Genomic DNA, 19763 nt, shown 5'->3' with positions numbered 1-19763 from the left:
AGCGGCAGTGGTCCTTTGGATCTGCTGCCTGGCTCATCACCCCTTCCCCCCTCCCCCGCCGCCCCTGTTGCTCTGGGTGGGAGATCGCCTTAGGAACACCAAGAACCGCTGGCTTTAATCATTGCCGAGACGATTGTATCGTTTTGGATCTTCTAGGCTTGGAAATACATGGAATAAATAAATATATACAGTACTGTACTTATATTCATTCCCTGCGGGAATCTCTCTTTGCACCGAAGGTGCTCGTTATTATTTTAATTCCTTCGCCCACTCCTTTGGGTTTTCTAGCCCTCGCAAGGAAAGATGCCTTGCCAATCTTTTTAGGGGAAGAGCCTCAGAGCCGGTTGGTTGCTAAATTTGGAGCGGGCCAAGGCGGGGGGGGGGGGAGAACATCGCCTGCCCCCTGGAGGCTTATTCCGAGGCTGATGGTGGAAGGAGAGAGCGACAGATCACAAGCAAAGCCTAAAATCTTTTCCTAGTGAGCGTCTGGATTTAATCGGTGCGGATCTTGCTGGGTCGCCTGGGGTCTCGTCCCAGCTTCTGTTGCGTTCTGTGATCTTATTTATTGCTTTTTTGGGGGGGGGGGACCAAAAACTGATATCCCCTGCTCGACCAGCGAGGTGGGGAGAGGACATTTATTTCATCGGCCGATACCTGGATTTTGCTTCTGCCGCCGCTGCCTTCGCCATGGCCCGCCCGGCGGCCCAAAGCAACCCCGCGCCGAGTCCCCTGCTTTCGTCTTCTCCTTCGGGACTCACCGGACCCAGTTCTGCGATGGTTAGTCTTAAGAATCTCCTGCAAGGACCGGTCAAGAGTCCCGAACGGCGGGGAGCCAAGGATCTGGGCTCATGTGAGTGGATCTCTCCCCCCCTCCTTACCCCGTCCCGATTCGTCACTTTGCCTGTTTGTCTTCATCACTAAATGTCTGTCTGTTTATCCATTCATTTCCAGCTTGCTTTTTCAAGAATTCAAAGTACTGTGGAGGTTTTTTTTTTTTAAACTAATGTTTGCCCTTGAAACCACAGGGTTGCTTATATATTCCCATGGGGAAACTGAGAGATTTACCCAAGGTGCTGTTGTTGTACTTGACAGGCATAGAATTTGAACCCAGGTCCAGCCAGTTTGCTAATCTGTGAATTAGATAAGTGGCTAGATTATTTATTTGTCTCCTCTAATGAGCTGGAGGCAGGGTGTGCAATATTCCTCTCCTCCACTTTCTTCTCACACTAACCCTGTAAGGTAGATCAGGCTGAGAGAAGAGGGAGGGAGCGAGCGCCCCCCAGGATTAAGCAGCAAATGTCATGATTCAGGGAGCCCTGGAGCTCAGGGGTTCTGCACATCACTTTAGTTGCATACATGCAGATTCCGCATTTTAAGCCCCCTTCTTATCTTTGCTGTGCCATCCCATGAATTCAATTTTTATGCTGTAAAAAGGCCTGTTTCCTTTAACGGCAAGCAGATTTAGTGTGATGACAGCTTTTGTGAACTCAGTTATCAATAAAATGTGCACCAGCCCTGCTCCTCCAACCAACTCATCATGGCTGTTGATCAATCTGCATCCTTTCCTCCCATCACCACCCCTTCTTCATCTGGTCTCATCCATGTTATCTGTCTGTCTGATATCTGTCATAACAATGAGGGTCTGTCTGATATCTGTCATAACAATGAGGTTGGAAATGTTCTGGGTGTCGTGGTACAAAAACTGAACCTTCCCAGGCTGGGGGAAAGTACTTTTCCTGTGCAGACTACCCCATTTATCTGTTGGCAACTTCACTTGAAGGCCTGCTAGAGCATTGCTCAAATGGACCTTTGCTGCTAATGATATGTTATCTATTTATGTATATTTCCATCTGGATGGGCTCAAAATCTAGACATTCAGCTTGCACTCACCTCTGCCTTTTTCTAGTTGGATTTTCCCTATTTTGGAATAGGGATGAATAAAGTGAACATTGACACCATTTCAGGTGGCCTTCACCTTTCCAAAAAACATGCAATGCTTACCTTTTAATTCTAAATATTGTTTCTTTTTGTTCTGCAGTATACATTTGCTTAATTGGGAATATTTAAGGATTCATTTGCAGCAATCTGCCCTGGGCAGAGCTGAACGATGTTAATTTTTTCACTGAATCCCCAGAATCCACTGACTATGAGATTCCTGGGAGGACATAATTAAAAAAAGGGACTTTTGCAAGCTCTGTCTAAGGCCTTTCCAGTTGGTATATGTTTTATCTTCTGAATGGGGTGGCACTAAAGATTGTTTGTGGGTAAAGCCTGGGATGTTTTTTAGAGGAGAGGGCCAGAGGAGAGGGAGGTCAGAGGCCTCTGAGAGAACAGGATGTAGCGCGCTGAATCAAGCAGCACTTTAGGATTGCCATCCTTTCCCACTTTGGTGGCATCTAGAATTTAGCGCCTAGAACAGTTACTCTTTTGGCTTTTAGTTTCCAAAACTGCCTCCCTCACCTCCCCCAGCCGCCAGCATGGTCAGTGGCCATGTTCCCTGAGGAATTTGAAGAGATACACTTCAGCAATTACTGTACCAAGTTCTCGTTCTGGTGGACTACAAAGCTTATCTCCAATGGGGCTAGGGATGATGGGAGTTGTGGTTGAAAAGATCAGGAGGATGTGCAGTTGAGGCAGGCTCCGGGATAGAATGCATTCCGATGTCGGGGCTCCTGAGGATCTGTGGCAGCGAGTTCCAAAGGCAAATACCTACCTCACTCCACTTTTTACAGTAGAAAATGTGCATTTTCCAGAATGTTGCTTCTGCTATGGTTATTTTTTACACGAATTCCTTCACATTTCTAGTTTAAGAATTCAGCTTGTCTTGACGAGGCTTTGATCTGTTTTTTTTAAGTGTGTGTGTGAGTGCCTTGGTATGTCTCTTGGCGCATTTGGTAAAGCAGATGGGGAGCGTTGTTAGGTTATACGTAGCGACGGTGGTGGGGGGAAAAAGTGAGTTATGAAGGATAGGAAAATGATTTTGCCTCCCCCCCCCCCCCGTACTAACGCACAGAAAATGTCGTGGCTAGGATTCCTGCCTTCGGTGGGGAAGTGAGAGGTCCGGTAGCTTTGGTTGGGATTGAGATAAGAGAGAATGCGATGCAGAACTCCAGAGGAATTGGGGGGGGGGGGGGGAAGCATCCTTCGGAGGCGAGAGAAGCGGGGGGGGGGGCTAGATCTGGGAGCCAGGACTCCTGGGTTCCTTCCTTCTCGCTGCTGGAGAGGTGCCAACTCATCAGGGTTTTCCAGGGTGATCCACCGAGCGGCGTTTTCTGTACATGCGCGCGCACATCGACATCCACTCTCGCGCACGCACACACACACACACACACACACACACACCCCGAGTCTCTTACATCTGCTGGCTGGCAGCGGCAGTAAATCCCTTAAAGCTTGCACACAGCCCGGCCACGGGACGCGGCAGGAGGGAGCGAAACGTGCGGGGGCGCGCGCGCGCGCGCTGGGGCTGCCCGGGTTAGCTTCGCCCTCAGGAAGCCACTCACTCGCTCGAGTCCTTTCGCACGAGCGGCAACGAAGGGCAAGGAAGAGGGAGACGGTGGTGGGTGCCCGCTGGCGCTAAGTGCCTCGCAGAGAGGGGCATTCAAGGTGCCGCCCAGGGTCAGGAGGAGGAAGGGTGAGAGGAGTGGCGAGAAGAACTCAGCGTCCTCGACAAGCTGGCATTTGGCTTCTGGCTGGCACACAGGATGGGAGGCGGACGCACCGACGCCGACGGTGGGTACCTTGGCACGTTCTGCCATGACTGATAAGGGGAAGACCCCCCCCTTCCAGGAGCAGTTCCTCGGGACGGGTGGTTGGTAAACCAGGTCGAGATGGGGGGGGGGAAGGAATTGCATTTACTGTGGGCATTTTGGACGGCTTGATCCAATGCGGGTCCTGACTTGTTTTAGTTTCTGTTTGTCCTTTAAATGATAATTTAATTTTCAAAATTTTGTTTTATTGATTGTGTGGATTTAATTTAACCCCCCCCCCCCTCCCCGAGAGCTCACTGTATGCCTGAGCCGGGCTTGGATTGTGTATATTCGCCTTGCAAGTGTGCATGACATTCTACAGGCTCGCAGAGAAATGTTTGTTTGGTGGTGGTGGGGGAAGCACTCGTGCGGGCTTTTGCCCTCCCCCAGATGCAGTTATGTTTTTCCTTGTAGAGGTGAATGGTTTTAAAACGGAAAGTAAACACCAAGGGGGAGTGGGAATATGCATTTAATGACTCCAGCCACTAAGAAGCTAGCTTTTGCCTTGGTTCCTATGCATGGACTTTCTGTTTTGTTTTGGTCTCATTCCTGTTCTGCTGTGCAACTTGATCCTGCATATGTTTCTTTAGAAGCCAGTTCCATCAAATCCAGTGGAGTTCATTTTAAGGGTAAACTTCTTTGTAGAGGTGTCCTTTCGTATTATACTATATAGACAGTGCAATTCCAGGAAAATTGATTTCCTGAGGTTTGTTGTTCCCATTTTGCAGAGAAGGAAAACAGAGGCTTGAGACATGTTAGCTTCTTTGATGACTCTGTAATGAAACCAGATTAGGAAGCAAATTTTCAGATTCCAAATTAACTTTTTTTTTACATTTGCATGAAATTGGGCTTCATGAGAAGGAGAGGCAGACAAAGATTAATTGAGACAGGACAATAGTGAGTTGCCATAACGCCCCATAGACTATGAGGAGATGGCGAAAGAAGCTTCACCAGGCTTGTGAAGAGTCAGTGTGATTTAACAGTTGGGAGGCAAAGCTAGGGAATTTATATGCATCATTGTTTACATATTTTATATAATTTCAACATTTTCCTCTGTGTGTGTATGTACACATGCCATTTTTCTTGGTAGTTACTTATCCACAAGAACAGTCCTCACTCCATTATGTCCTTTATCATCACAACACACCAAGTTGTTTTTATTCCCATTTTACAGATGGGAAAAACTAAGGCTTAAGTACTCCTCCAAGGATACCCCTATGAGTTAGCAATGGAGCCAAGAGCAGCCAGTTCCAAATACTCCGTCCTCTGAATTCACTGGTTTTTGTTGTGTTTTGTTTGTGTGTGTGTATGTGTTACCTACTTTTGGGGAAGGCATACGCTGGGGAAAGGGGGGGTTGAGAATGAATAGGGGCAAGTCAAGATCAGAACCAAAGAGAGATTGAATTTAGCCCATAGGGCGTTGTGAGTGACTCGCCCAGTTTCGGGGTGCCATGCTAGTGTCACCACAGCTTGTCAGCTGGGCCCAAACTTCGCTCCCACGTGTCCAGACAGAGTCAGGACTCAGGTATGGCACACCACTCCCAGCATTGCCTGAGCCTCGTGCAAAGGGTTGGGCACCTCCAAGAGCCTTGGCCTGTAAATAATGCCACCGTCAAGGCTAGAGAGGCCTAGTTGTGGAGGCTGGCAGGTGGGGCACCTTGTGGGCACCTTAGAAAGAGGGCGAAAGTTCCGGGGTTAGAATGGGGGCTCCTGGAAAAAAATAAGAAGAGGTCTTAAACCAAGTCAGATCCCTGCTCCATCTAGCCCAATACAGCCAGCTCTGACTGGCACAGGCTCTCCTGGGTTGTAGACAAGATTCTTTCCTTCCTTTACATGGGAGATGGAGGGGGCACTACCGGCATACAGGAAAGGAGGCAGGGGTTCAGTCCAGTAATTCAGTTCATAATCCCTGTCCCCTAGTTTAGCTGAATTAGGCTTGCATGCCATACAGCCTTCTAGCCACAGGAATGGTTCATAAAGGGTTAAGGGGGCTCAGTCATTTAAACACTGAGAAAGGAGAGCGCTAGTGAGTGAGACCTAAGCAGACCCAGAACTCCTCCTGGATCCTCTGGAAGTAGTTGAGTATAACAAAATCATATACCCAGGGGTGGGTGGGTGAGAGATCAAACACCTTCGGAATGCCCCCTACAAAGGAGATGCCTTTTGGAACTAACCTTTATCGGCATTAAAGGATTTCTCCCTCACTCACACTCACACTCGCTTACCAGGGTGACCCTGTGGTTGCCCACCCCCACCAGGGGCAAAGGTGTGATAGATGCAGGCAGGCAGATGGGATGAAAAGGCTCCGAGGGAGAGAGCCGGAGAACCCAATCAAGCATAGACTCGTGCAGGGGTCAGCTGGGGTGAGGCAACTGCTCACGTTTTTGCTGGTGAAGGGAAGCACACAGCAAGCCTCCCAGGACTGAAGAGAGCGAGAGGGAGAGGGAGAGAGAAAGGGATGTGCTCCCTAGGCAGATTTTAGCAGCATCCAAGATGCCTTTTTGGATTCTGACTTTTCCAGGTAACCATCCCCATGCCAAACATTTCTCTAATAATCTATCCGTCCTCTCTGCTTGTCTGTTTGTCCTTCTTAGTTACCTACCCATCCTACAGACACAACCAGCCTGTGCCTACAGGCTGGATCTGTGCCGAAGCATGAGTACATATTTTAGCAAAATGAGCGTTAACTGCTTTGAGCCCTTCAGCTATACAAATGCATGGAACAGCTACATAAATAACACAGTTGGGGGCCAGGCCAAGGCGTTGGACAAGGAAGGCCCACAGATACAGTATTGGGCTGCACATATGCAGCTTGGCACAGAGAGACAGGGAGTCTCCTAGGCCAGGGTGGCACAGCTAACTGGAAACCAGTAGAGGCCCAGTGCTGTTTTGTTTTTCTTTGCAAAGAAGTCAGACAGAATGTTAAGACAGTTTCCGGTTTGCACATCCAGATTTTGTGCCATCCTCCCTCCCCCCAGGGGAGTTTGGAGTTTATTGCATGCTCACAGTTAGACAGCTATGCACAAAAGACCATGGTGATTAATTGGACATCAACCTGTAAAGCACCTTTCCACCCCCATTGTTGAATCCATTGGTTGCTCCATTTGCAAAACTCCTTTCTGCACAGTGTATGATGGTTTAATCCTGACTTTAGACAAATTAGACAAAGTGTTCTACACTTTACTCAACTATCTGCAAGTATGTTTTTATGTCATCTACACATCTTCCTTCGAGGTGAACTTTCAACCATCTCTTTGGTTCAGTTAGCACTGGGTTTAAGCATAACAATGTTTATAGGTGAGTCTCTGGTGGAAGCCTGCGATCTTCTGCGTACTACTTTCTGTACAGATCTTAACTCCAACTGCACCCCCCTTTCTCTAACAAGACCTGCAATTGCTTTTGGCAAGAAAACGGGTTTTGTATTTACATTTTGAAAATCTCATTCAGACTGTCAAATTACAGAAGCATAAATAGGAACAGTGGATGGACAAAACCCAGTAAATCTGCCTTTGGCAGAAATAACAGAATATTGACATTTTATACTCATCTTTATGCTTAAGCTTTCCATGCTTCCTTCCATCTGCAAAAGAATCTAAATTTGCTTCATCTTTTATCTTTGCCTCTCCTCTCGTTTACCTGTCCCATTCTTCATTGTAAGCTGTCTAGGGCACAGACTTCTCCTTATTGGCTTATAAAATTCTATAGCACTCCACATACACAGGTGCTGGTGTACTATATTGTTCGATAAAAAAAATATTTAAATTTAATAGCATATACTCTTTGGAACAAATACGACTTATGGAGGCTCATTCCCTCAATTAATATGTTGTTTTGACATGGTTTTCCTATAGCTCCCTCATTTGATAAGCAGTGAATCTCAGCGTTTCCAATGGTTATAGCTCTTTACATACTGGTTCCTACCCTTGGGTAACCCTGGTGTTCTTGGACTGTAACTCCCAGAAGCTTTCACTACTAAGTGTTCTGGACAAGGGTTTGGGGAATTGCGGTCCAAGAACACCTGGGTTATCCAAGGTTGGGAACCACTGCCTGAGACTCCGACAACCCACTGAGCTTCCTGCCTCTCTTCTTGTTGGATCCTGCTTCTTAACTGAATGTTTTTCCTCCCCACCTCCCCCTTTCTGCCCCATAATAGGTGTTATCAAAGACAAAGAACGCAAGATGGAGGATGACCTGAGCATTTCACGACCTGGGCACTGTGCGTACCTGGGCTCTCTCCTATGGGAGCGCACCTTGCCCTATAACGAGATTGAGTATGTTGACTTGGATGAATTTTTACTGGAAAATGGTCTACCCCCAAGTCCTGCCCATCAACCGTTTTCACCAGGGAGCCAGCCCACTGCCTCACCTTCCAGTGGAGTTGTGGTGGACCTTAGCCGACCAGCTTCTTGCGCGTCTTCCTCTTCTGCCTGCTCTTCATCTGGTGAAGGCCTAGTGGGTAGCGATTATGACCATCATTGCACCAAGACAGGTAAACTGAACCAGATGTCGGGTGTGAGGGTGGTGTGGGGAAAACTGATAAAGACCTGTGGCTAATCACTATGATTCTGCTTTTTTTTTGCAAGTATTCTTGAAGGAACTGTGAGAATGTAATATTTTTAAAAGAAAACTCTGGGGTGGGAGGGAGAAGTGTCTGTTTTCTTTACAGGCCTTCAACAGTTATTTATTTATTTATTTGATTTATATCAACATTACATTTCGTACGAGTACACTTTACATGTTCTAACTATAATCCTAAAAAGATGGAAGAAACATGAATTGACAAACAAATCTATTGTAAAGATGACATCCTTAAGGAGCCATAATGCAATCTTTAGTTCCAACTGTGTGCATATTTGGTTGTCTTTATGCAGTGGTTGTGACAGACCTAAAAGAGGGAATGCCATCCCTTCGTACAAGATTGGGCAACTTGAGCATTTCAGATGATGTGGGACTGCAACTATCATCCCTCAAAACTGTCTGTGCTAGCTAGGGCTCATGGGATTCGCAATCCATCATCATCTAGAGCAGTGGTTCTCAAACTGGGGTCCCCAGATGATTTTGGACTGCAATTCCCAGAAGCCTTCACCACTTGCTGTGCTGGCCAGAATTTCTGGGAGTTGCAGTCCAACAACATCTGGGGACCCAAGTTTGAGAACCTCTGATCTAGAGCGCCCATATTCAACCTTTGCTTGGCCACAGCCATAAACACAATATGAAATAAATATAGAGCAGTTCAGGGTTGTATAAATTGCAGAAGGAACATTATAAGGTGGTGTGTGGAGACTCGTTTCCTGTCTCTAACTCCCTTCACATGTGCCAGAGGCCCCCAGGGGGGCCATGTGCCCCCCCAATTGAGAATGGCTGATGTAGATGACCATACATTACCTACCCTCTTCTTGGTAAGGGCAGTGTAACTCTGTCCTGCTGTAATCTTCCATTTGTCTGATGCCCATCAAGAGTTAAGGAGCAAAGCTACATGTTACACACAAAACTCTGGGGCTCTTGTGCTTAACAGATTTGAGAAGATATCATTTTGAGTGGAAGAGTAAAGGGGTCACGTTGTGCTTAATACTTTCCAAGACAGGTTGTTTTTCTCTTCCAAATCACCCATGCTGAGGGGCTCGTCTCCTGTGAGAAGCCGTTGGGAGAAGGGTGCAATTTGGAGCAGGGAAAGGGATTAAGTGCAGCTATTTCCTTTCTTTTTTTCACAATTCTGACCCAGTGTTAACATGCTGCCAGCCTGCAAAATTCCTGTTATTTGCTGCAAGTGCTAAATTTGGCATACTTGCTGGGGTGCTTTGGGAAGGCTCAGATCACTTACACTCTGAATATAAGGATTTCATATCTGGTCAAGGGGGGGGGGGTAAAAAAAATAAAACTTCACTCCCTGCCACCGCTGCAGAAGGAATTGATCACTCCTGGTCTCCCTGCTTCCATGTAGATGTCCCAACCTGCAATCTCAACCTCTGGTTTCAGCAGCAATGGCAGCTTTATCCTGATTGGTGAGAGGCTTTGGCTTCCAGTCACCACCCCAGTTTCTGATTGTTCCCTTGTTGCTATAATAATAGTCTGTCTCTAGAAGATACCACACAATTGCACAAAGGAAAAGCCAGTTTTAACTTTGTTGAATGTAATGGGGAAATTATTTTTAATCCCCTCCTGGTCTGTGGAGGCAAGTTTCTTGATGCTTATTTAATTAATATCTAGAAATTCAGTAGTACCTCCAGTGCATGTCTGCTGTTAATAACACAGAAGTTATTTGAGGGAGCAGGGCGGAAGTAAATATGTGCTGCCACACTGGTGAAGCTGAGCAGGTACTGGCCCAGTTGTTTTCCTAGATGATATAATTCTGTGACTATAATTCAGTTGAATATATCAAAAAGAGAAGTTTTGCCATTTTATTCCATTTATGATGTAACTATGAAGATGTGCATATTTATGTCTAAATAATGGGTATATGTGGTACTTTAAATCTCACATTTGGAGGACTTAAGCCTTGTGCGCTTAAATAATATTTTTAATTTTGGAAGTATTCCTCTGGCTTCCCACTTGTTTCTAAAACCTCCCCCTCTTCATACACATTTCTTTATAATGTTGGAACGGCTCCATGAAATACGAAATAAGTATTTTTTTTTCAAATGGTATCTCATTGAGTTACAATAATCTGACTTTGGCTAGTTTGTCTGTTTTCTTGAAATCGTTTTGACTCCCAGTCGGTGAAGATTTTGATTTATTTCCAGAGGTGTTGGGAATTGAGTTCAGAATATCTTCCACAATATCTTATATTTGCCAGTTACCTCCTGATTTTGATTCTGAATGTCCCTTTTCTGTTTTCATGTAGAGTCTTGGTTTTGGTGCGAAAGGAGGCTGGTGGATATCATGAGCCATTTGGGTTTTATTTGAAGTGCAGAGTTGGGAGTCTAGGGCTGGTGGTTATGGAGGAAAAAAATATATCAGGAAAACAAGTTAGTGGGGCAACCTGACTCCATCTTTAGTGAATTACATTGAGTCCTTGGGGGGATGGATGATGGATTGCGCCAGCAGCACTCCGAGTTGACTGCTAGTTCAATCACAATGGTAACTCATCATGCTAACGGTGGGCAACGTACCCACTAATATTACAAGGTGATGTTATAAAGTGATGGAATTTTAAAAAGAATTACAAGTATGGTAAATTGTGGGGGGTGGGGGTGTACTCTTTCTTACTCCACAAGGAGTGACAGTATGTCGGTAGGAAAGCTTATTTCTCCACCACTTGCTTGCTTCTCCCCTTGCAAATGTGCCTCCTCTCTCTCTCTCTCTCTCTCTCTCTTCAGGTTCCTTTTTAATCCTGTCTCCACAATTATCTCCTCCCACAGACATAATCTAGAAAGCTGGCGTCTTCATGTCCTCCCCTAACTAGCCTCTGATCCAGCACTCCTAGATCCTATTACTAACCACACTGCCTTGCCCCCAAAATGCTACCCTACAACACAGGCAGCACCCCAATCCCAAACTGTCAGCACCTCCCTCTCTGGGGACCTCTGCCAACATTAATAAATAAATATGTGCCTTCAAGTCCATTCTGACGGATGGCACCCCTTTTCAGAGTTTTCTTGCTAGGGAATGAATATTCATGAAGTGATCTAGCATTTCCTTCTTCTGGGGGGGGGCATCCTGGGACTGTGCAGTTTGGCCACAGCCACGTCCCAGATTCCATCGTATTAAATCACCCTTTCCTCACCCCTAGGGAATCGAGGTTATCCCCAGCACCATCTCACCCCCTCCAGCCCATTTAGACCCCTCTGCGAGAATCAAGAAAACCAGTACACCAGATTCCTTCCCAGTGACCTCCAGGTCGAACCCACAATCCTGACAGTTCGCACAATGCGCGCACACACACATGCATGCACACAGACACACACCCCGCTTTTGACCCTCTCGCTCCCCCCACCCCACCCCGGAGCCTAGGACTTTTCAGTACAAAGTGCTCCCTCTCTTAAGACCCCCTCCCCTCCATAAAAGGACCCAGGAATCCTGGAGACCCAGAGGGCACCGATGCCCACCCACCCTCCGACCCACCGACCCTTAATTGGAGGCGGCTGGAGGGACGGGGTCGTGCGGGGACGTGGGTCCCGGCTTGCCCGGGCGGCGGCTTCGGGGGGGGGGAAATCCCGTGTTGTTGGGCGCGGAAATCCTGGGCGGGTCGCGCCCGCCTTGGGAAGCCCAGTCTCGTGTCTGTGCACGGAGCCTCGCGGGCCCCGCTCACGTTCCTCGCCCTGTTTCTTGCGAACACATGTCGCTCCTCCGCGCTCGGCTCGGCCCCGGCACTCGCCCGCTCCCTCGCCAGCTGGCAGCCGGCCCCCTTCCTCGGCGCGAGGCGGGGCCCGCGGGGCACGTGGGGATGCGGTGTGAGGCGGGGAGGGCGGCCAGGGAAGCGGGCAGGCAGCCAGCCAGGCAAGGCAAGGCAAGGCAAGCGGACGGGCCGGCCCGCCGGCCAGCCAACCCGCCCGCCCTCGCCCCTTGTCTCTGTATTTGCCCGCCCCTCAAGCTGGGCAGTTCCAGCAGGTTAGACCGGAGGGAGGGAAGGAGGAGCGGAGCGGCTAGGCCGGACGCCTGCGTTCGCCGAGGAGGGGGGGAGGGGCTGTAGAAGTCTTGGGGATTTCAAATCCGCAGGAGGTGGCGGGGGAGGGGGGGAAGAGGAGCAGGAAATTTGGAATTAGGATCCCCGGGATTCGTGGGGTCTGGAGGTTTGGGCTTTGTTTTGTTTTTAAACCCATCATGATATCTTTATTTTGAAATTGTTTTTAGCATTCAGCCTCCCCCCCCCCCAGCCAAGTTCACCGCTGTGGGGAAGACAGGATTCCAGGGTCCCCCTGGAGAAACCCTGACTGTGAGGGGGAAGTGAAGCCTAGTGGGAAGAGAGCTAGGAGGCTTACCGGAGGGGGGGCATCTTTGCAGGTTTCTTCAAAGAATCATCTCAGTGGTGTGGGGGGGGGAGTAGGATTTCTGGGGTGGCCTGGGAGATAAGTGTATGGGATTTAGTAGGAAAACCCCAGAAAACTTGATTTTAGCAAGGATTTTTTTTTTGGGTTCCTGTCTCCTAGCGGGGGTGTCCCTCACCAGCAGAGTGTCCTGGGAACCATGAAATCTTGTCCTATAATAAAAATATTAGAGTTTGAGGTGCTGCCACCTTCGGGTTTTTTTTTTTAATTTCCCATGGACGCTAAGATTTGGGTGGGGGTGAGGCCTGTGAGACAGGAACCCTTGGGTTCCTCGAGTTAAAAAAGATCTAGTTCTGAAGGGGGGGGCAATCTGAGTGAGCCGGATCAGTGAGGTTTTTGCAAAAGGAGAGCAATCTGTGGCTGGAAGGGAGAAGAACCATTCGCTTAGCCAAAGAGAAAAGGGCTTCACTGTGGGGAGTTTTATCAAAAGGGGTCCAGAACTCTGATGGGGGAGCATGGCACGTTGGAGAAGGGTCTGTGCCCTATGCTAGGATTTTGCAAGAATTGAAATAACTGGTTGCATGTAGAAGACACCTTAGATTTTCTTAATGACTAGGTCTCAACAAGGGTGATAAATTAGAGGAAAGCTGTCTCTGTGGTCAGATAATCAGGACAGTTTAATAATTTAGGAGAAAGATGGAAAGCTGAGTGTTTGGCATACTGTCAGGGGATCCTAGTGAGGATTTGAACAGGAGGTTGGGGGCAGTGGCTATGCTAGCAAGGGGATTTTTGGAACTTGTTGTTTTAAACAGGCCAAAGCTCCAGATGCTTGGCTAAGGGGGAGAGTTTCCAGTTCTCCTTATTTGGTAAACTTCCTACACTTGTTTTTGTATATTGTTTACATGGGCAGATTCTGACAACACATAAGTCCTAGCAGTGACAGTCACTCTGGGACTCTCTAGCTACAGAGTATGCCAACCAGGTCTCCGTTTCTCCAAAACCTTTTAAAAGTGGTGGTTATGTGTGGGGTTAGAATCTTTGCATGCCTCTCATCTAACCCCCCCCCCCCCCGGTCTGTTAAGGGCAGACGCAAACCCTTTGTCCCACGTGACTGGCTGGACACTGCCGGCAGCCCAGCGCTGTTCCTAAAACGGGTTTGTGATGCTGTCTAATCCTCAGAAAATTTGCCACCCCCTCTGTGTGTCTTTTAATCCTTGCTGGTGTATGTGTGTGTGTGTGTGGCTGCAGCTGGCTGGCTGGTTGAGTAGCAGGAAGCCCTGTGTCCCCAGTTTACCGCTCTAGCTGTCAAGGCACCATTCCTATGGCACGATGTCTCCCTGTGTAGAGGACTTTCGCCACTCTCTAGTAAAAGCTGCTGGGGAGGTTACATCTAGTGTGTGTGTGTGTGTATGTGTGTTTGCTAACAGAGCTGTTGCTGGACTGCAGCGCCCATGATTCTTCAGCCTTATCTGTCCTGGGAATATTCATGGGAGTTGCAGCTCAACATCTGGAGGACTGCAAGTCCCAGCAAGGAGCCCTACAAGATGGAGTGGGGCAGCCAGGCCTGCTGCATTGCAGGTAGCTTACCTGGGCAGCATTACTGCCCTCTTGTGGTTCTCTTTATGTATGAACCTCACCTAAATTTCTCCTGCCTCCCCACCTCAGGTCCCATTACACCTGTGTCCCGAAGCACACCCAGCCCTGTGGACCCTGAGGCCGTGGAGGTCCTCATGAACTTTGACCCTGACCCCGCGGACTTGGCACTGTCCAGCATTCCAGGACATGAGACCTTTGATCCTCGCAAGCATCGGTTCTCTGAGGAAGAGCTCAAACCCCAGCCCATCATGAAAAAGGCGCGGAAAATACAGGTTCCGGACGAGCAGAAGGTGAGATTTGGAGCAACATACATACCAGTACACACACATATTTCCCTACTGCTTCCCAGTTGTCTGGGTAACCACCTCTCATTAATTAACTGTAGGCAGAAGATCTACAGCAGAATTTGGAAAAGTTTTTTTTTTTTTTTTTGGTAATAACTCCCAGAATTTCCAGCTGGCACTCCGCCAGCAACACATGGCATCTTTACAGTGGGTCCCCATTAATAGGTGATCTTTTTGGAAAATCAGCTAAAAATATAGGTTTAATTAGAAGCCAGCCTTTGTCGAACCCTTGCTTAGCTATGATGCGTAATGGTATAGAAAAGTAATTACAGTGTTGGATTAGGGCTTGGGAAATCCAGATTCTAGATCCATGGAGCCATAAAACTCTCAGTGGTGATCTTGTCAGGCTCTCCTGGCCTTTGCTTCTGGAATTGTTGTGAGGACGTCAGGAGGAACAGAGCCAAGTGAGCTGAATCGAGGCAAGGCAGGATATAAGAATGTAAAATAATTAAATACATGCAAACTGACATACCCTTCAGTCACCATGAATCACTTCACAATTTTGCTGCAGTTTTAACAGAGTGCTCTAGTATCCTTGAAGGAATGTAAATGTCCCATGCTAAAATTCCAGTTTTTGTATATTATTTACACAGGCAATATGTATTGTTTACATATGTGTTGAGATGCTTCCAAATTTGGGCTCAGTGAAATCAATGAAGGTCAAACTCCAGCAGTGTCAATAGGACTTCTTCAAGTTTGATTGATCCAACACAGTGGAGTCAAGCAGGATGACAACTTGGAAAAGTTACTTTTTGCAGTCCAATTCATTATATTTCAAAAAGGCAACTATTCCAAGTTCCCAGCAAGGTTGTGTGTGCATGTTAGGACCAACAGTGTTATCAGTGGGTGCGTTTTGGGTGTGATGCTATTTTTTAAGCTTCTGCGGTCATATTATCCTCTCCTTCCCACAGTCAGTTGATGATATTCTCTAGTTAATTGTATCATTACAGTAACCCTATGTGACACTACTGTCAGTCTGTGAAGACATGGGTCAGCCTAAGGTCATTGGAACCACATTCATGTCAAGCATTCTGTCTGTTGCACAACACTAGCAGAATGTGAGACACTATCCTGGCCCAAGTTACCTTTTGACATAAATCACCCTTTCTCGTAAGTCTTCCCTTTGGCTTTGTTAAAAAATGGGCACAGTCCCCAGAGACTTTACGGATGTTGGGTGGAAAACAGACACACAGAGACTGGCATACCTTAAAAATGTTCATTGAGAGGGGAAAATAACCCTTTAGGAACTAGACATTGCAGACTTAATGTCCTATGGCTATATTCAGAACTTCTGGATAGGTCAGTGGTTTAGGTCTCTGGCTGCAGAGCCAGAGATTTTAGAGTTTGATTCCTCACTGTGCTTCTTTGACAAGGGCTGGATTTGATGATTTGATAGTCTCTTCCAGCTCTGCAGTTCTAAGATAATGGTTAACCCAGAGCATGGTCTGAAGGCATTTTTGTTCAAGCTAAGTGGTTCTGCTCATTGTCCAGATGTAGAAACTGCCTGTGAACCAGAGGCCTCGAGCTTCTTAAATAGAAATAATGTTATTATTAATGTAATAAAATGTACACCTTTGTATCAGTGGCTTTTTAAAAAGAGAACTTTTTACTGTGTTTCAGAACTGGGCTCTAGTGTATGGGCTACATGAAGCAAAGTGCATTTATTGATTGACTGACTGATTGATTGACTGATTGCATTTATATGCCGCCCATCTAGACATTTTGTCATGTCCAATGCTAATATTTTCTCTCCTTTTCTCTTGACCAGGATGAGAAATACTGGAACAGGCGGTACAAAAACAATGAGGCAGCTAAACGCTCACGGGATGCCCGCCGCCTGAAAGAAAACCAGATCACAGTCCGGGCGGCTTTCCTGGAGAAGGAAAATGCTGTCCTGCGCCAGGAAGTGGCTAACATCCGCCAGGAACTGAGTCGCTACCGCAGCATCCTCTCTAAGTACGAATCGCAGCACGGCACCTTGTAAAACCCGCAGCCAAGGTGTTGCATTCTTCTCTACTTGTCCCAACCACCCGAGGGGGTGGTAGGGTCACCCTGGTTTTTCAACCCTGACCCCCGTCTTCCCGAACCGGGCAAACAAATAATCAAACAAGAAGATGTTTGGAACGAGGGGAAAGGTCCGAAGTGGTCGATTCCTTCACGTGAGGACTGTCGTGGTCCGGGTGCACAAAAGAAAGGAAAAGACTTCCTGAGGTTGGCACACGAGCAGACCCTTCGTCAAGACAAAGGGCAGTGACTTCGAGATGGTGAACTGGGCATTGCAGGCACATGGAACACACTACAACCACACAAGGGCTCAGTAGCACATAGGAAGATGAATTGCGCGCGTACACACAAACACACATGCACATACACGCACACTGAACATACATGTACACACTAGAGTTGGCTTTTTGGCAGACTTTTGTATCCAAAAGGCAGAATTCAGTCATAGACTCAATGACTCATTGGTCATACAGGGCATTTGGGGTCATTCCCACGTGTGACCCAGGGGGCATATTTCAGGCATTTAAGGATGCCTAAGTTTGTCCTCTTTTCTTTCTTTCTTTCTTTTTTCACAAGAGATGCATCTTTTTTTATCAGATGTTTGCACTCAATTTATTGATCCCTTTTTATTTCCTTCTCTCCCATTGACACTTTATTAGAGGTGGCAGCTAAGGACACAAATTCCAACCAGCTACAAAAGTGGACGTGTGGTTCCCAGGTGGGCAGAGCTCCCATCCCGCTCTGTTTAACCCCTGCATTGCACTATGCCTGTCGCAAGAGAACCCAGGAGTCCTGGCACTTTGGGGGTGGGGGGGAAGAGGACTTGAGTGTTTTCTTCCTTTTTTGACACCAGTAAACGTTGTAACTTTTCATCTGCCTATGAAATGCCAAATTAGAAAAACAAACGGGTTGCACACTCATATTTTTTTTCTCCACAATTGAATGCAAGGGGCTTGTGTCAGAGGGCAGGTGAAGGGGTTATTAGATTTAATTATTAATTATTACTGTTAGCTTATTATTATGATACCTATTTTTAGTTACAATGCAAGTGATGGTTTCTATTCCCCCCCAGCTTCCTCTTGTTTTGTCTCCAGCAATGTCTGATGTCATCATATGTACAGAAACTAAAACACAAAACCTCATTGGTGATCCTCTATAAATATGAACAGATATAAATAAATAAATATAGTTTCTTTTTATTCTGTTTTTTTCTTTTTCCTTATTTTGGTAAAACAGACTATATATATATATATATATAGAGAGAGAGAGAGAGACTCCAGGAGATACTTCAGAGATTAAATCATGTTCTTCTCTGGGGGGAAAGGATGGTTCTTTCGTAGAGAAAGGAAATGGGGAAATATGATCGTTTTTATTTCCTCTGAGGAGGTTCTGTCTTTTTAATTTTCCATGGTAAAGAGTGCTGCAGAGAACTTTTGGGGAGAGAAAAAATCAACAACTGTGAACGTGACAGGATACTTTTTCAAAAGGATGTTTACAGTTGTATACTATGAGCAATGAGGAATAAAGAAAGACAGGATTTAAAAAAAAAGAATGAACAATATCAAGATCATGTTGTTTTGTATTTACATGACTCTGTGCTGGTGCAATAGGGACGTACATACATGAAGATTTCCATACACTACATGAACTTAACCTTTTTCTAGGTTTTTTTTTTGTCCACTTGGATTATGAAAGGGGTTCCTTTCCCCCATCTTTTTGATACCCTGCTATATCAGAGAGAAAAAGTGACTATTTTTAGCCAACACTGTCTATATGCTATGAGGGTAGTAGGAAAGGGGGTAAAATGCAACATTCTGTGCTGCACGAAATGTTTGTGTCAGAGGGCAGGACTTACTGTCCCCAGCCAGCTTGGTCCACAGTTTGCTAGCGATGATGGTACTGTAGCTGTGATCCTGCAGAGCTGTAAGGCCCTCCGTTTAGAGGAGGTTACTGAACCAAGACAACCGCATAGAAGGACAACCTCATGTGGCCTGCCTGGTGTTGGGATTGCAGCTGTAGTCCTTGACCATTTGGCCTCAGGCAAATTGCGGAGTGAGCTAGCAACAGCTGAGGGTCCACCAACATCTTGAGAGTCACAAGCTCCACAACCTTATTGTGGAACAGCGGTCACTTTCTATATTCTTGCCAATTCTGCAACGTTTTGACTTCTGGCCACTGGGGAGCAAGCCGAAGGTGCCATGTGCTCGCCCCTGTCTCCAGTGTCTTAGGTTTGATTAGATGGCAAAATCCATGTTCATTTCAAGCTGGTTGCAGTGGATGGTCTGGGAAGACGGGTGGAGCTGGGGCACTGCTGCAGCAAAAGAGGTGTGGATCTGATCATTTCACTGGATCAAAGCCTTTTGGTCAGGCGTTCCCCAAATTAATGGCAGAGAATGTGATTTCCGCTTTGAACCTTCAGAGTTCAGTTTCTGATAAACCAGCTGAACGGTTTTGGGTACCAAGGGGCCAGGAAAATAATAATTTGTATTTGAGCTGATTGCTGCTGACGGACTTGTGCAGTACAGATCAATGGAGTCTCAGTAAAAGGCAGGTAATTTTGGATCATAAGTCTTAGAATCCCCAAATAAAAATGGCTTGGGAATGGTAGAATTTGTAACAAACCAACCAACCTTAAGCTCTCTGATACAAATAAAGAAGGAAAAGACATTTTCAAGGTCTTTTGGTGGCTGGAGAAGGAGTGGGGTTCCATAGGTGGGATACTGTGGCTAAGAAGATTATTCCTTATTTCTGGCTACACTTAGATGAGGAATTGGCAAAGAAAATCCTCTTATTTGGTTAGACTTCTTGGACAGCTCATAGGCCCTTAGGACACAAACAGTTCCCCAGAACTTTTTTTTTTTGAAAGAGATTTTTTTTCATTACGGCTGGTTTCTGTTTTGGAAGGAACTGGTTTTTCATTTGGGAAACAAACATGTAGATCTCACAGGAAGGAAATTTTAATGAGGAAAAATAGGAGACAATTATGTATCCTGAGTAGGTTGGTGGGTACAAGATAGTGTGTAGAGAAGCCTATAAGTTCCCCACCCCACCCCACAAGGGAAATCCACTTTTTATATGATAAAAAATTATTGTCGCCACATGCAACATTATCGAAGCAGTGACCTCTGTTTCGTTCGATAACAATT

The 19763-nt window shown here is 46.6% G+C and overlaps 1 protein-coding gene across 2 annotated transcripts; it reads left to right on the top strand.

The window, feature by feature from the left end:
* Positions 1-568: 568 nt before the first annotated feature.
* DBP (D-box binding PAR bZIP transcription factor) lies at positions 569-17816 on the top strand. 2 transcript variants are annotated; one of them, XM_020798964.3, is made up of 4 exons: positions 569-850; positions 7903-8238; positions 14339-14559; positions 16382-17816. In XM_020798964.3, exons 1-4 carry the CDS (start codon positions 688-690, stop codon positions 16595-16597), a joined length of 936 nt encoding a protein of 311 aa, XP_020654623.1. In that variant the 5' UTR covers positions 569-687; the 3' UTR covers positions 16598-17816. The 2 variants fall into 2 exon arrangements, with proteins under 2 accessions (XP_020654623.1, XP_020654624.1); XM_020798965.3 differs by lacking the exon at positions 569-850 and adding an exon at positions 3486-3732.
* Positions 17817-19763: the final 1947 nt, after the last annotated feature.

Source organism: Pogona vitticeps, chromosome 6 (assembly GCF_051106095.1).
Source record: "Pogona vitticeps strain Pit_001003342236 chromosome 6, PviZW2.1, whole genome shotgun sequence".
Taxonomy (NCBI): Eukaryota; Metazoa; Chordata; class Lepidosauria; order Squamata; family Agamidae; genus Pogona; species Pogona vitticeps.
The sequence above is the reverse complement of the archived record's forward strand: the minus strand, read 5'-3'. Positions and strand labels throughout refer to the sequence as shown.

What these genes read in the sequence shown, in the direction of transcription:
- DBP (XM_020798964.3), top strand. Translation starts at nt 688, where the DNA reads ATGGCCCGCCCGGCGGCCCAAAGCAACCCCGCGCCGAGTCCCCTGCTT. An exon ending in AGCCAAGGATCTGGGCTCAT is followed by an intron (nt 851 to 7,902) that starts GTGAGTGGATCT and finishes GCCCCATAATAG; the next exon opens with GTGTTATCAAAGACAAAGAA. An exon ending in CCATCATTGCACCAAGACAG is followed by an intron (nt 8,239 to 14,338) that starts GTAAACTGAACC and finishes TCCCCACCTCAG; the next exon opens with GTCCCATTACACCTGTGTCC.